Source organism: Panthera leo, chromosome D4 (genome assembly GCF_018350215.1).
Source record: "Panthera leo isolate Ple1 chromosome D4, P.leo_Ple1_pat1.1, whole genome shotgun sequence".
Lineage (NCBI taxonomy): Eukaryota > Metazoa > Chordata > Mammalia > Carnivora > Felidae > Panthera > Panthera leo.
Genome location: NC_056691.1, coordinates 89,688,334 through 89,700,651, shown reverse-complemented (window position 1 = coordinate 89,700,651; position 12,318 = coordinate 89,688,334). Strand labels below are relative to the sequence as shown.

General features: G+C 61.9%; 1 protein-coding gene across 8 annotated transcripts in view; it reads right to left on the bottom strand.

The window, feature by feature from the left end:
- Positions 1–4,162: 4,162 nt before the first annotated feature.
- The window catches only part of NTNG2 (netrin G2), a 65,818-nt gene continuing 57,662 nt past the window's right edge, over positions 4,163–12,318 (bottom strand). For 3 of the 8 annotated variants that reach the window (XM_042913189.1, XM_042913192.1, XM_042913190.1), the window contains 5 exons: positions 10,842–10,916; positions 9,272–9,373; positions 7,640–7,807; positions 5,725–5,859; positions 4,163–5,114 (listed from right to left, as the gene is read on the bottom strand). In XM_042913189.1, the coding sequence (XP_042769123.1) occupies positions 4,879–5,114; positions 5,725–5,859; positions 7,640–7,807; positions 9,272–9,373; positions 10,842–10,916 (716 nt within the window). In that variant the 3' untranslated portion in view covers positions 4,163–4,878. Of the gene's footprint in view, positions 5,115–5,724; positions 5,860–7,357; positions 7,448–7,639; positions 7,808–9,271; positions 9,374–10,841; positions 10,917–12,318 lie in introns of those variants that run through there. The other 5 variants (XM_042913191.1, XM_042913194.1, XM_042913195.1 and 2 more) reach the window with 3 other exon arrangements.

Below are 12,318 nucleotides of genomic sequence, written 5' to 3'. Positions count from 1 at the left end.
TATTACACTACTTATTTATTTATTTGAGAGAGAGAGAGAGAGAGCAGGGAAAGGGTAGAGAGGGAGAGAGAGAATCCTAAGCAGGCTCTGAGCCATAGCGCAGAGCCTGACGCGGGGCTCGATCTCAGGAACAGGGAGATCATGACCTGAGCCAAATCGAGAGTCGGACACTTCCCCGACTGAGCCACCCAGGCTCAGGTAGGCTTTGGCGTATCCCTCCCGCAGCACGGGATCAGGAGGCACGAAGTATTCATTCGCCCCGTTGTTGGTGATGCTGAGTTTGGTCACTTGGTTAAGGTGGTGCTGGCCAGCTGCCTTCGTTGTCGTTAGCCCGTAATTTAGGGGACTCAAGTACACGCCGAGGGTGGGGGGAGAGCTGAGTTCCACCAGGAACACAGTCACAGGGACCCTGGGGGCCTGGTCGGCCCGTCGTGTAGGAATTGCACTTGGGCCAGGCAGGGGGGACTCCCTGTGAGGAGCTGGGGTCTCGTTGCCCTGGAGCACTGGTTCTGCGCCCCGGGAAGAGGGCTCCAGGAGGAAGCAAGAAAGAAAGAACGGGGTTTTGCGTCTCTTTTTCAACTGCAGAAGACCCCCCTTCGGTATTCAGGACACATCGCTCAATTTTTATAAAGCAGGCTGTAAAGGAGGGTGTGTACAAGCTGAGGCCTTTATTATTCTAAGAAGTAAAACAGAGGCAAAAGGCAGCAGCCAGCAGTTCAGCGGCAGAAGCTTGGTTCTGCACTGGAGGGACTGGACTGGCACCCTGGACTCTGCCTCTTCCTGGCTGTGTGACTCCGGGCAGCTCGCCCACCCTCTCTGTGCTGGAGAGCCATTGTTTCTTTGTGCCTTTCCTCTGGCTGGGGAAGAGAGACCATCTCCCTTGGTGGGGGGGGGGGGGGGGGGAATGCCGGACACAAGGCAGGGCCCGCCTGGTGAGGACCCAGCAGGAGGCAGACCTGGGACAAGGGCAGTGCCCCTGGCAGCATCTGGGCCCTCAGGGACAGCAGCGAGGGCCTCTGGCCACCGAGGGCGGGACACTGCCTTGCCTTCGTACATCTAGCTCCCCTGACACGTGCCTTCGAATAATCTTTTCTGCTCAGGTCACCCGGAGTTGGGTTTTGGGCTGTGCCTAAGCTCTCTGACCAGGACGCCTTTGGAGCCTCAGTGTTCCCGGCTGTGAAATGGCTTTGTTAATAAGGCCCACTTCTCGGCTGCGTTGCCAGGATCCTTGAAATAAGGATGGTCAAGCCTGACCACGGTGCTTGTGACTGGGTTTAACAAATGCTGGCAAAAACTGTGTGGGTTTGCTTTATGGAAAAGTACTAGGGTTGTACATCAGAAAATATTAACTGTTATTAGCTCCGAATGGAGGATTGTGGGTGGTTTTAATTTTAAAATTATTATTATTTCGCTCTTCTGTATTTTCTAACTTGCCTGCGGTCTGATTTGTGTTTTACAAGGGAAAAATAAACAAGCTTCCCCTCCCTGGGCCTTTGCCCTGAACTCTTCTGGCCTGAGATGTGCCGGGGTCCTTCTGGGACTGGGGGAGGCTGGCCTAGCCGGGAGTGCAGGCCCCAGGCCAGGGGTGCAGGCAGGAGGTGAGCCCCCTCCGAGCCCTGCCCACCCCGGTCTGCCGGGAGATGCTGAGGGCTGATCCCGAGGCGCCCATAAATGTCTCATAACTGTGACGCACGGCAGGGGAGGCAGAAACCGCTAACACGGCAGTCCTGTTTATTTAGAGGGGGCAGGTGGGGGCAGGGGGCAAGGCGAGGCTGGCTGCCGAGGGGCGGGTGGGAGGCATTTCCCAGACAGCAGAGCTATTCGGATGAAGCCAGGCTCCCCAGGGCGCCTTGCTCTGCCCGCCTTAGAGCTCACTGCAGGGGCGCAGGGAGGAGGGAGAGGCAGGCAGGAACAGAAGTGACTGCAGGCCCCACCCTGGGCCTCCCCCCCCCCCCACCCCGGGCAGATGCCCCCTGCCCGGGGTTTCTAAGGCTGCCGTGGCCCTGGGTTAGACACTGGGCTCTGAAGTCAGGCTGACTGGACTCAACTCCTGCCCCTGGGCTTAGCTAGTGTGCTTTCAGGACAGTTACTTCTCTCCTAGCCTCCCTTGGTGGACCTCCACTTCCCCTTCCCAGAAATGGGTATGACAGTCCCTCCTGCAGAGGACAGTGGTCCCCTCACCCTGGGGCAATTTTGCCCCCGATCTGCAATGCCTACATCCACCGTGAGTTATCACACCAGAGAAGGGGGTGCTAGGATGCCGCTAAACATCATAGGGTGCAGAGGACCACCTCCCGCCACCCTCCTCCCAGAAGCATCCAGCCCTGAGGTCAAAGGCACTGAGGTGGAGAAGCCTGTCCTGGGTGAAGATGAGCATTTAGTGCCACAAAGCGTGCACGGCGCCCGCACATGGCGGCTCACATCCAAGCCGGGGCACGGGGACCTTGGCCTCTTGACCTCTCAGAAGCAGGTGTCGAACCTGAGCTGGTGGACGGGGCGCACTGTTTCAGAGAAGCTGGGCTGTGACTCTGGGCCCCGCTAACCTTGTTTCCTCCTTCCTCCCAGCTGCCTGGAAAACGTCAGAGTTTTCCGAATGGCCGCTGGCAACTTTCCCTGCACCCTCCTGCTGAGGTCAGGGCCCGAGTGGCCTCCGCAGGGACCCGGGCTGCCGCTCTGATTTACGATGAACTTCACCTTCCGGCCCTCGCTCAGACCAGTCCCAGGGAAGCTGACACAGCGCCGGTCCAGCTGAGAGAGGTCGGAGAGGACAGAGAGCTGCCCACAGAGGCCCCTTTCCTTCTGGACCCCTCACTCAGGAGCTTTCCAGGGACATACCCAGGGCAACACAATGGAGAGTGTGTGTGGGGCCAGATGGCCCCCTCCCTCACTTCTGCTGCCTGAGCACCAGGGGGAGGGGTAAGAGAGCAGGGCCAGAGCCCTAAACTGGGCCAACTAAAGCTGAGTGGGGAGTGGGGGGGGGGGGTAAGGGGAGGGGCCTTTAAGGAACTTTCTAGAAGCCCCACCCATTGCTCCTGCTTCCATTTCATTGGCCAGAACTGTGCCACGTGCCCATTCCTATACACACGGAGCCCCAGAGGTGTCTTATTTTCACTGGGAGAAGTTCTGTCAGTAAGGAAGAAGGTGAAACCACGGGGGGCCTACAGAAGGCACTTCCTTTGGGAGCTGCCCCTGCAACCTGGTGTTGGGGATGGGAGCTGAGAGACGCCAGCAGAGTAGGCCTTTGGCCTTGAATCCTATTTCATAACCAGTTGTTATCTCCCCCTTCCTGTGCCGCATTACAATCTGGTTGCCCTCGAGGCCAAGTTTTCTTGAACTGGGTTTTAGCCTTGCTTTGGGGGCAAGAGCGGGGGAGGCAGGTCTAAACTTCCCAGCCTGGAAAGGAGTGGCTGCAGGTGCAGGCCGTAGAAGCAACTGGGAACCAGAACCGCTCCATGAGGTTGGGAATCTTCTGGAAGGGAGCCGGACCTTCTTGAGAGCAAGCAGTGGGAAGTACAACCACCCAAGGGCAGGACAGACCCAGGGGACCCTCCCATGGCAAAGGGCCTCAGTTGATGGGTCCCATTCTTCAGAGTGTCCTGTCACAACTCCCAGGCTGCCGCTGGGTCCCCTTGGCCACCCCATGTGTGACCCTTGGGAGGGAAAGGGGAAGCAGAGGGGGGTCCGCTGTGGATTTCGTCTACGGATTCCAGCTCGGGGCACTGGAAGGAGGCTGACACTGGGCCTGAGACACGGGTCTGAGAGACAGACCCATCCTGATACATAAATCGGAGCATGGGAGTCAAGCTCGTAGAATGTACCACATCACTTCACTTTGACTTCTCAGGACATCAATGTCCACCACGTGCTTGTGAATTCAAGGACAGCTGGGGAAAAGTGCCAATAAACTTTGGACTTTTTCTTTTTTTAAGGGAAAGGAGGAAGACAACCATCTGGGGGTGGGGGCCCTAACACGTGGGTCGCTCCTGGCCAGTGGGCGAGAGGGCTCCGCTATCCACACCCGCAGGGAGCAGGGCTGACCGTTGTCGTTCACGGAAGGGCCCGGAAGCGGGGGGAAGAGTTTCTCCACGGCTATTTTGGGCTCCTCTTCAAACTCCGAACCCTGCTGAGCGGACACGAACACAGAAAGAAAACAGCTCCCGGAGGCAGCAGTGAGCAGACTCTTTACTCTGGCGGGTTATACACCATCAACCACCTGTTCCGGCTCGTGTCCTCCTTAGAGGGGCCGGTGAATACAAACAAAAATAATTCTCTACAAAACCAAGTTTCCAGCCTTCCCAACCCTCCTTCCTAACTCCCTCCCCCAGACGGTGAGTTCCTTGGTCACCAGGCCTCACGGAGTCTGGTGGGTTGCAAAGGAAAACAAAGAAAGAAGAGTTGTAGGCAACAGGAGTTCGGGGTCCGCTGGCCTATGGTAAGCCAGGGACAGGCGCAGGGGGTGTCTGCAACAGTCGCATATGTGTGTGTGTGTGTGTGTGTGTGTGTGTGTGTTGGGAGGCAGACCTGGAGGTGTTGAGGTGAGAATTTCTCCCCACCCGCTGTCTCACCACCAGCCAAAAAAAAAAAAAAAAAAAAAAAAAGGGTGGGGGGCGGCGGGTGATACAAAAGAAAACCTAAGACCCAAATCGCAGGCGGCTGGGGCCAGAGCCCCCACAGCGCCCCCTGCGGCGGCGGAGGGCAGTGCCGGGGCGGGGGCAGGTGCCACTGACCGCGGCGGGAGGAGGCGGGAGGGCTCTGCTGTGTAGCACCTGGGAGCAGCTCGGGCCGCACCCTTCTCGCCGCCCGGCCTCGGGCGCCGGCCCCCGGGCCCTCGAGCCCCCAGGGCCGCCCCCCGGGCGCAGGGTCCCCTCCGGGCCGGGCTCAGCAGCCCAGGCGGGCGGCCAGCCCCAGCAGCAGCAGGCAGCCGAGCAGGGTGGCGGGGCGCGGGGCGGTCCCGGGCGCGCGGTCGCAGTCCAGGCCGCCGTCCTCCGCGGCGGGGTCGCAGCGGGGCTGCTCGCAGCGCACGCCGGTGTAGCCGCGCGGGCAGGCGCAGCGCTGGTTCTGCAGGCAGGTGCCGCCGTTCTGGCAGAGCAGCTGGTCATCGTCACACACGTTGGCTGCAGGGCGGAGGGGCGGTTAACGCGGGCGGTGGCCCAGTCCACCCCCGCCCCCCTCGGTGGAGCTTCTGCGACTGAGACGGGCCGGGGGCGTGGGGGGTGTTGGAGGCCCAGGGCGCCCTTGGTGAGAAACGCCCCAGCGTGGATGGTGACGGTGGCCAGGCGAGAGCTGGCCCCCGTCTCCTTCCCGCCACTGCCCTCGGCTCTCCCCGCCTACTGGCCTTGCGACGCACCTGCTCTCTCTCCTCCAGAGCTTTGCACCTGCCTCTCCCTGTGCCAGGAGCGCCCTTCCATCATCCTTCCCAGGCTAGCGCCCACTGTCCTTTCGGTCTCGCCAGGCCACCGCTTGCTCGGACAGCTCCCCACCCTCCCGCTCCGCAAACCCGTCCTCGTCAGCCAAATCCCACCGACCGCCAACTCCGCCTCTGCCTCCGACTCCCCGCTCAACCGGCCCCCAGATCCGCCGCCTCCCGGTTCCCACCTGGCACCGGCTCCATTCCCGGGTCGCCTCAGGCCTCGCCCTCCGCCCCGCCCCCAGCCCCAGCCCCGCCCCGACGCCCGTGGCCCCGCCCCTCGGCCGCAAGCCCCCGCCCGCCGGGCGCGCACTCACGGTAGCAGCCCTGGCGCCAGTAGTGCGTCGGGAGGCAGTCGTCGCACTTGGGTCCCGCTGCGCCCTCGCGGCACTCGCAGAAGCCGGTCTCGTTGCACCGGTCGTGCACGGAGCCGATCTGGTTGCAGTTACACTCTGGACGGACACGGGCACGGCGTGCGGTCAGGGCGAGCTGTGGGCGTCCTCCGCACCGACCCCCACCCCGCCCGGCCCCGCATCCCTCCAGCCTGCCCCCCTGCCCTTCCCCGGTGGTGCACCCCACACCGTGTCCACGTGCGCCCACGGCCGCCCGACGGGCCAGATCTCGAGGGAAGGCTGTAGCATCCATTAGCCACTCCCTCCCGCTGGCCCCGGGGGCAGCCCCAACCCCTCTCTGGGCCTCAGCCTCAGTCTGTGAAACTGGAGGGAGCGCTGAACCTTCCCAGATCCAAAGGGCTTTAAGATCCATGACAGGTGGGAGGAGCCTCATCAGGGCAGGGCATCCGGGTGGAGGGGCTACCGGGGGAGCAGGGAGCACACAGGGTGGGAGGAGGAGCAGCCCCAGAGGCCTCCAGCCTCCCCCGGCCCCTTCCCTGTTGGTTTCTTGGCGGGCCTCTGCTCTGTGGGAGGGGGCAAAGGTCCCCACTCTGGGAATCCTTGAAGCAGAGGAGGCAGAGAGAGGCAAGGAGAGAGGAATGTATCCGGGAGGCAGGGAATGCCTCGACTAGGATCGGGAAGCCCCACCCTGTCCCTACAGCTGGCCAGTGTGCCATCGGCAGCACGATTCCATTTGGGTCACTTTAGAGTTGATGGAATTATCTGAAGGCCAATGCCATAATTCAGACTGACCGCTCCAGCCCCGCGGGCAGCCCCTCCTCTGTGAAGCCAGAGCTGACCTGGTGGGCGGAGGCTCGGCAGCGGGATGCCAAGGGGGCTGGGCACCCGAGGACCGAGCACCGGCCTCCAGTGGAGACAGAGGCAGGGGTGGTGGGCAGCCCTTCCAGGCTGCTGGGCGCTGGCTGGGGCCTTGGGTCTGGCCTTTTGGGATGGCCTGCCTGTGCCCGGGCCCAGGGCCCCCACAGATTGCTTCTCTACCCCCAAACCAGTCCTGGAGCAGAGCGTGAAGAGAGCAGAAGGAGTGCCCCCTGGGTCTTAAAAGCTGGGCCTCTGCTTATGAAGCACTGGGGGGCGCCTGGGTGGCTCAGTCGGTTAAGCGTCCGACTCCAGCTCAGGTCATGATCTCACGGCCTGTGAGTCCGAGCCCCGCGTCAGACTCTGTGCTGACAGCCTCAGAGCCTGGAGACACAGATTCTGTGTCTCCCCCTCTCCTGCTCATGCTCTGTCTCTGTCTCAAAAATAAATAAAAACATTTAAAAAATTACAAAAAAAAATAAAAGCACCAGAAGGACTTCGTTGGAAGAAAAGCTTCAGCCACGAAAAATGGGTTGAAAACCTTTGATCTGGAGGCTCCTGGGTGGCTCAGTGGGTTAAGCATCTGACTCTTGATTTCGGGCTCAGGCCATGATCTCACAGGTTTGTGAGTTCGAGCCCTGCGTCGGGCTCCGCCCTGACGGTGCAGAGCCTGCTTGGGACTCTCTCTCTCTCTCCAAATAAATACACTTAATAATAATACAAAAAAAACCTTTGATCTAATCCACTTCTCCGTTTTACAAGCAGGGAAACTGAGGCCCATAGCAAGCTCTCGAACCAGTCTTTGTAACCAGTGGTTCTGCAATTCCAGTGCCTGTGGGAGGTTCGTCATAGAGCGGATTCCGGAGGCTTCCGTCTTTGGAGACGCCCAGCTGGCGTGGGCCCCGCCCCCCTTCCCGGGGATTCGGACGGACACAGGGCTCTCGGGACCCCGCCCGGCCCGGCCCCGCCCCGCCCCGCCAGCAGCGCCCACGCCGCGCCCCGCGGCCCGGCCCGAGCGGCTCACCGATGCACACGTTCTCGTCGTCCAGCTCGGCGGAGCCGTTGCGATAATAGCCCAGACGGCAGTGCTGGCAGTGCTGGCCTCGCGTGTTGTGTTTGCAGCTGACACACGTCACCACGTTCAGGAAGTCGATGTAGCTGCAGCGGTTGGAGTGGCCGTAACACTCACAGTCTGGGCCGGCCGAGCGTGAGAAACACCACGGGTCAGTGGGCCAAGGGACACCGGGCCTTCCTGCCACCCCCTGCACCGTGTATTGGGGGAAACTGAGGCACGGGGCGAGGACAGACCAGCCCGGGGCATGCAGGGAGCAGGAAGGTGCCGCGGGCCGCCAACGCTTCCCTGTCACGCGGGAGGAGACAGGAGGACCGGTGTGTTCCCCCAGCCCACGGGTTCCCACCTGGCCCCGGGGGGGGGGGGCAGGGATTCAGGGAGGGCCAGCGGCTCGGAAGGATGCCCGTGTCCGACTGGGAATGATTCATGCAGGGAGGGTGGGTCGCGCAGCCAGCGTGAGCGCAGGAAGGACAGTGCCTGTGGCGCGGCACCCCCCGGGGTGGCTCGGCAAAGGGAAGATGCGTGCATGGGTTCCGGGGCGAGATGGAATGGGCCAGGAGCTTCCTCCACATGCTGCTTTGGAAGACCACTGGACGGAAAACGCCCACCTGCCGGACCTTTTATTATTAGCCTGAGCTGTTCTGCAAACGTGATTGGCACCAGAGGGCCTCCTCTCGCACAGCCCCCTGAGAATGGGTACCGTCTTAGGGTTTGTGCCCTGGGCGTCTCTTTCTGCCCTCCTGATAGTCTTGGCCTGGCTTTGGACTCTTACTGCAGGAACACGGTCCCACCCACACCGAGGACAGCCACCTCTGTGACATCCTGCCGTTTCTCCCAGCCCTCCCTCTGCTCCAGGGACTGGGCGAGTCCCAAGACTGCCGGGCAAGGCATCCTGAAGGCATGGGAATTGGCTCCCCGTCCCAAGAAGGCAGCTATCCCTTGGTGTCCCTCCTAAGGGGCTCAGCACCCCCTCGAACAGGAAAGCCAGTGTGACTGCCCTTGAACGGGCAAGACGCTGGCCGCCCTCCTGAAACACCATCTGTGCATCTCTGGAGGACCGAACCTCCCTTTCGTGATGGGAGAGGAAGGAACTGACGAGGTCTTGGTGGTCAAGGGCATGGGGGACCTTGGAGAAGCGAGCCTCGGAGCTGTGCCCAGGAGGAGACGGTGGGCCTGCCACACCTTTGGCCTCCTGGGCCTGCCCCCTCCGCCTGTCCCCCCGGGAGCAGTGAGAAGGTGAGCCATCTCCCAAGTGTCTCAAGGAGTGGCACCGGTGACCCCTGTGTTCCAGCTCTTGCTTCGACCAAGACGGGCCCCTGGGCTACACCTCCCAGGGGAGCCAGGACAGGCTATTTCTGGAAGCTCCGGTGCCTGCCCCGTGCCTGCCCACTGTGCTTCTGACTCATACCTGCTCCCAGCTCCCTTGGGGAGGGAGGACTGAGGGAAGAGAGGCTCGGTTTCACCTTGACCCAGCTACTCCGGGAGGGGTTTCGGAGCCAGGCATGGGTCCTCCGTCTTGTATCGCCGTTTTCCAGTGCAGGTGGGGGAGAGGTGGCTGAATCCAGCCCGGGCCCGTCCTCTTACCTTGGAATTCTTCAATGGGCACCACTTCAGCAGATTTGGGCTTGAGCTGGAAAGGTCTGGAGGCCGGGGCAGGGGCGGGGGCAGCAGCAAAGGTGCCCACAACTTGGAGAGACGAGAAATACGCTCTTTCGTCGCCACGGTCCAGCTGCCGAGGGCAGGCTGTCCGAGCCCAGGGAAAGCGCAACGGAGGGTCCCACGGGGCCCTGGGCACGTTCACCTGCTCAGATCTGAGGGGGCACAGCACATCCGGGAGCCGCGCAGAAGCAGCCCTCTGGCCTCCGGTGCCCCTTCGGAGACCACTTACACACTCGGCTGGATTAATTCTCCCAAATTACTTCTCTAGCCCCAGCATCCCCCGACAGCATGCTAAGTGCTTTGCTGACGCTGAATGATTTTCTGATGGCGAATATCGCTTAGCTCTCTCCTCTCTTCTCCAAACTCCCGTGGGCATCAAACCCAGAGTGTGCACCTGGCATACGAGGCTCTGGCATCTCCCTTTCTGAAGCAATCCCCACCCCCCGCTCCAGCCACAGCGAGTCCTTTCCTATCCACGGACCCCCCTGCCTGCAGGTGTATCGAGCCATGAACCCAGACAGCACCTGCCTTCCGCATCACAACTCCCTGGGGCCCGGCCCCAGCTTTGTGAGTGAGCACGACACTATCCCGGCAGCAAAGTCGGGCTCCGCTTCCCTCCGGGAGTCTGCGGTGCCCTCGTCGGTCCCGTCCCGGGGCAGGGTAGCGAGGGCTCCAGAGGCCCCATCACCAGGGAGGGAGTCAGGGGCCTCCAGCTGCTGGGAACCGCACACCCTCCCTGGTTGCGGCTCTAGCTCCAGAACTGCCTGCCAGCAGAGGGCGCTCAGAGCCCCGCTCACGGCTCCTGGAGGGGCCCGGGTTGCTGTCCAGACAGGCTTTCGGACCTACCGTCCAGGGAGCAGGTGAGCTGGGCTGGGAACGGCCTCCCGACTTGGAGGGTCGGGCAGGGCCCCCGTGTGCTTCAAGTGAACGTCCATCGAGGCTACAAACGAGCCTGTGCGTGTCTCCTCCCCCTGCTGTGGGACACTGAGGCTCTGGGCTTGGTATCCACACCATCGACGGCGCCCCCTGCCCCGTTGGCGGGATCCCCCCGCCAAGCCTTTGCCCCGGCTGGTCCCGCCGCCACCTGGGATGCGCTCTCTTCCTTCATCCACCGGTAGTCAACCCCTGGGTCTGAGTCTGCCACCCCATTCCTGCAGGAGGGCCTGACCCTCTCCGAACTCCCCTCCCTGCCCTGGGGGGTCCTGTAGCTGACAGTGGCAGGGCAGGATACCCGTGGTCAGCGCAGAGTCCCCACTTAGCCCCGAAGCCCATGGGGGGGGAGCGTAGGATTAACAGGGGCTGCGTCTGGTGTCGTCACACTGGATCCCTCTAAGAAGGTGAGCCCCGGGGTGTGAGCAGATGGTTCTCCGAGGCCCCTCCCCTCAGCTCCCGAGGGCCGCCCCCGCCCCCCCCCCCCACCTCCCGGCACCTACACCTGCTAACTCCGCTACATAGGGAGGGGCCTGCGGTCTAAGGAACTTTCCCGCCCCCATACCTTCTGCACTGGAGGGCATCTGGGGCCCGGGGGAGCTCTCCCCGAGGGGGGCAGCTGTAGATGGCCTGATCCACTCTTGGGGGGGAAGAAAAGGAGAAGCCCAGTTATGCGACAGGGTGGGGCTGGGGGACTTGGGGGGCACCCGGAGTCATCACACACCCATAGGACCCTTAGCAGAAGCAGCATGGTCTACGCTGGCCAAGCGGAACTGGGTCCAGGTCTACGGGAGAGGCAGCGTCTACACCTACTACAGCCTGTGACCTGAAGCCAGAGAAGAGGGGGGCGGGGCTGAGCCCGAAAACCTGCACACTTTGGGCCGTCCTTTCTTCGGCGGGACACCTGATTATACGACCCTTCTGCCCTCCCTGTGTTGTCCCCGAACCTACTGAGGGTACAGCGGGATCCAGTCCCGTATTTGGGCGCAGACCTTTCTGTGCCAAAGTCCCTGGCTGATGGCTGTAAAGGGGAGCAGGGGTCATCAAACGCGTCCAGAACGGTCTTTGAAGGCTGCCTGTCCAACACCAACGTGGGGACCGGAGCCCCTCCACCATCTGACCCGCCCTCCCCAGCCCACAGCGTGGGCCCATTTTCGCCAGGGACCGCGATGCGAGTCAACCCCCAGGGTCGCTGTGCCTGTCCCCAAGACTAAGCGGCCACAAAGCGGGGGAAGCGGGCAGGGCTGGGGAAGGCAAGGCATGGCTCTGCACTGAATTTCAAAAGACAAACCCAGAGGGACAGGGGAGAAATCGGATTCTCTCCACTTCTTAAAGGGATTACGCACGATGCCGGCTGGTGGGGAGAGACAGAAAATCTACCAGCTAAAAAGTGCAGGAGACTTTCCAGCTGGGCGCTGGGAGCCTTTGGGCATCGAATTGACATTAATACGGGGCTCAGTGAGGAGAGAAGGCTGCAGGACCCAAATTGGCAAGGGCTTAATTAGAGCCCAAACAAAAGCAGCCCCGGAGCCTTTTTGCTTTAGAGCCTTTCTCCCACCACCCTCTGCGGGCGAGGATTAGTGGTCCCGAGCAGCTCTTCCTGCCCCACAGCCTCTGCCCTCCAGACAGCTAGACATGGGCAAGACGGAGAAACTTCTGGGCCAGAGGGTCACGGGCCCAGCTAGACTCCGGTCAAAGAGTCTGAAGCACCTGTCGGGAGGCACGTGGGGAGACTCAGGACCTTTCTGGGGGCTGGGAGCCGGGGGCAAGAAAGACCCCTGGCTGGGCTCTCTGGGACACGCTCGGGTGCGCGGGAAGAACAGTCTCACCGCGGCCTGTGTCGTGTGCCGAGGCCAGATGGAGGTCCCTTCTGTTCCTTGGGAATCAGGGAGTGGCTCCAGCTGGGGGGGTTTGGGGTGGTGCTGGGTGGCTGTGGAGGCAGCTATCTCTCCTCTGGAGTCGGTGAGCCCCGAGTTCGAATCCTCCCTGCGCGTCTCTGTAATCCTATTTATTACCTTGAGCGGCTGCCTCTTTCTTTCTTC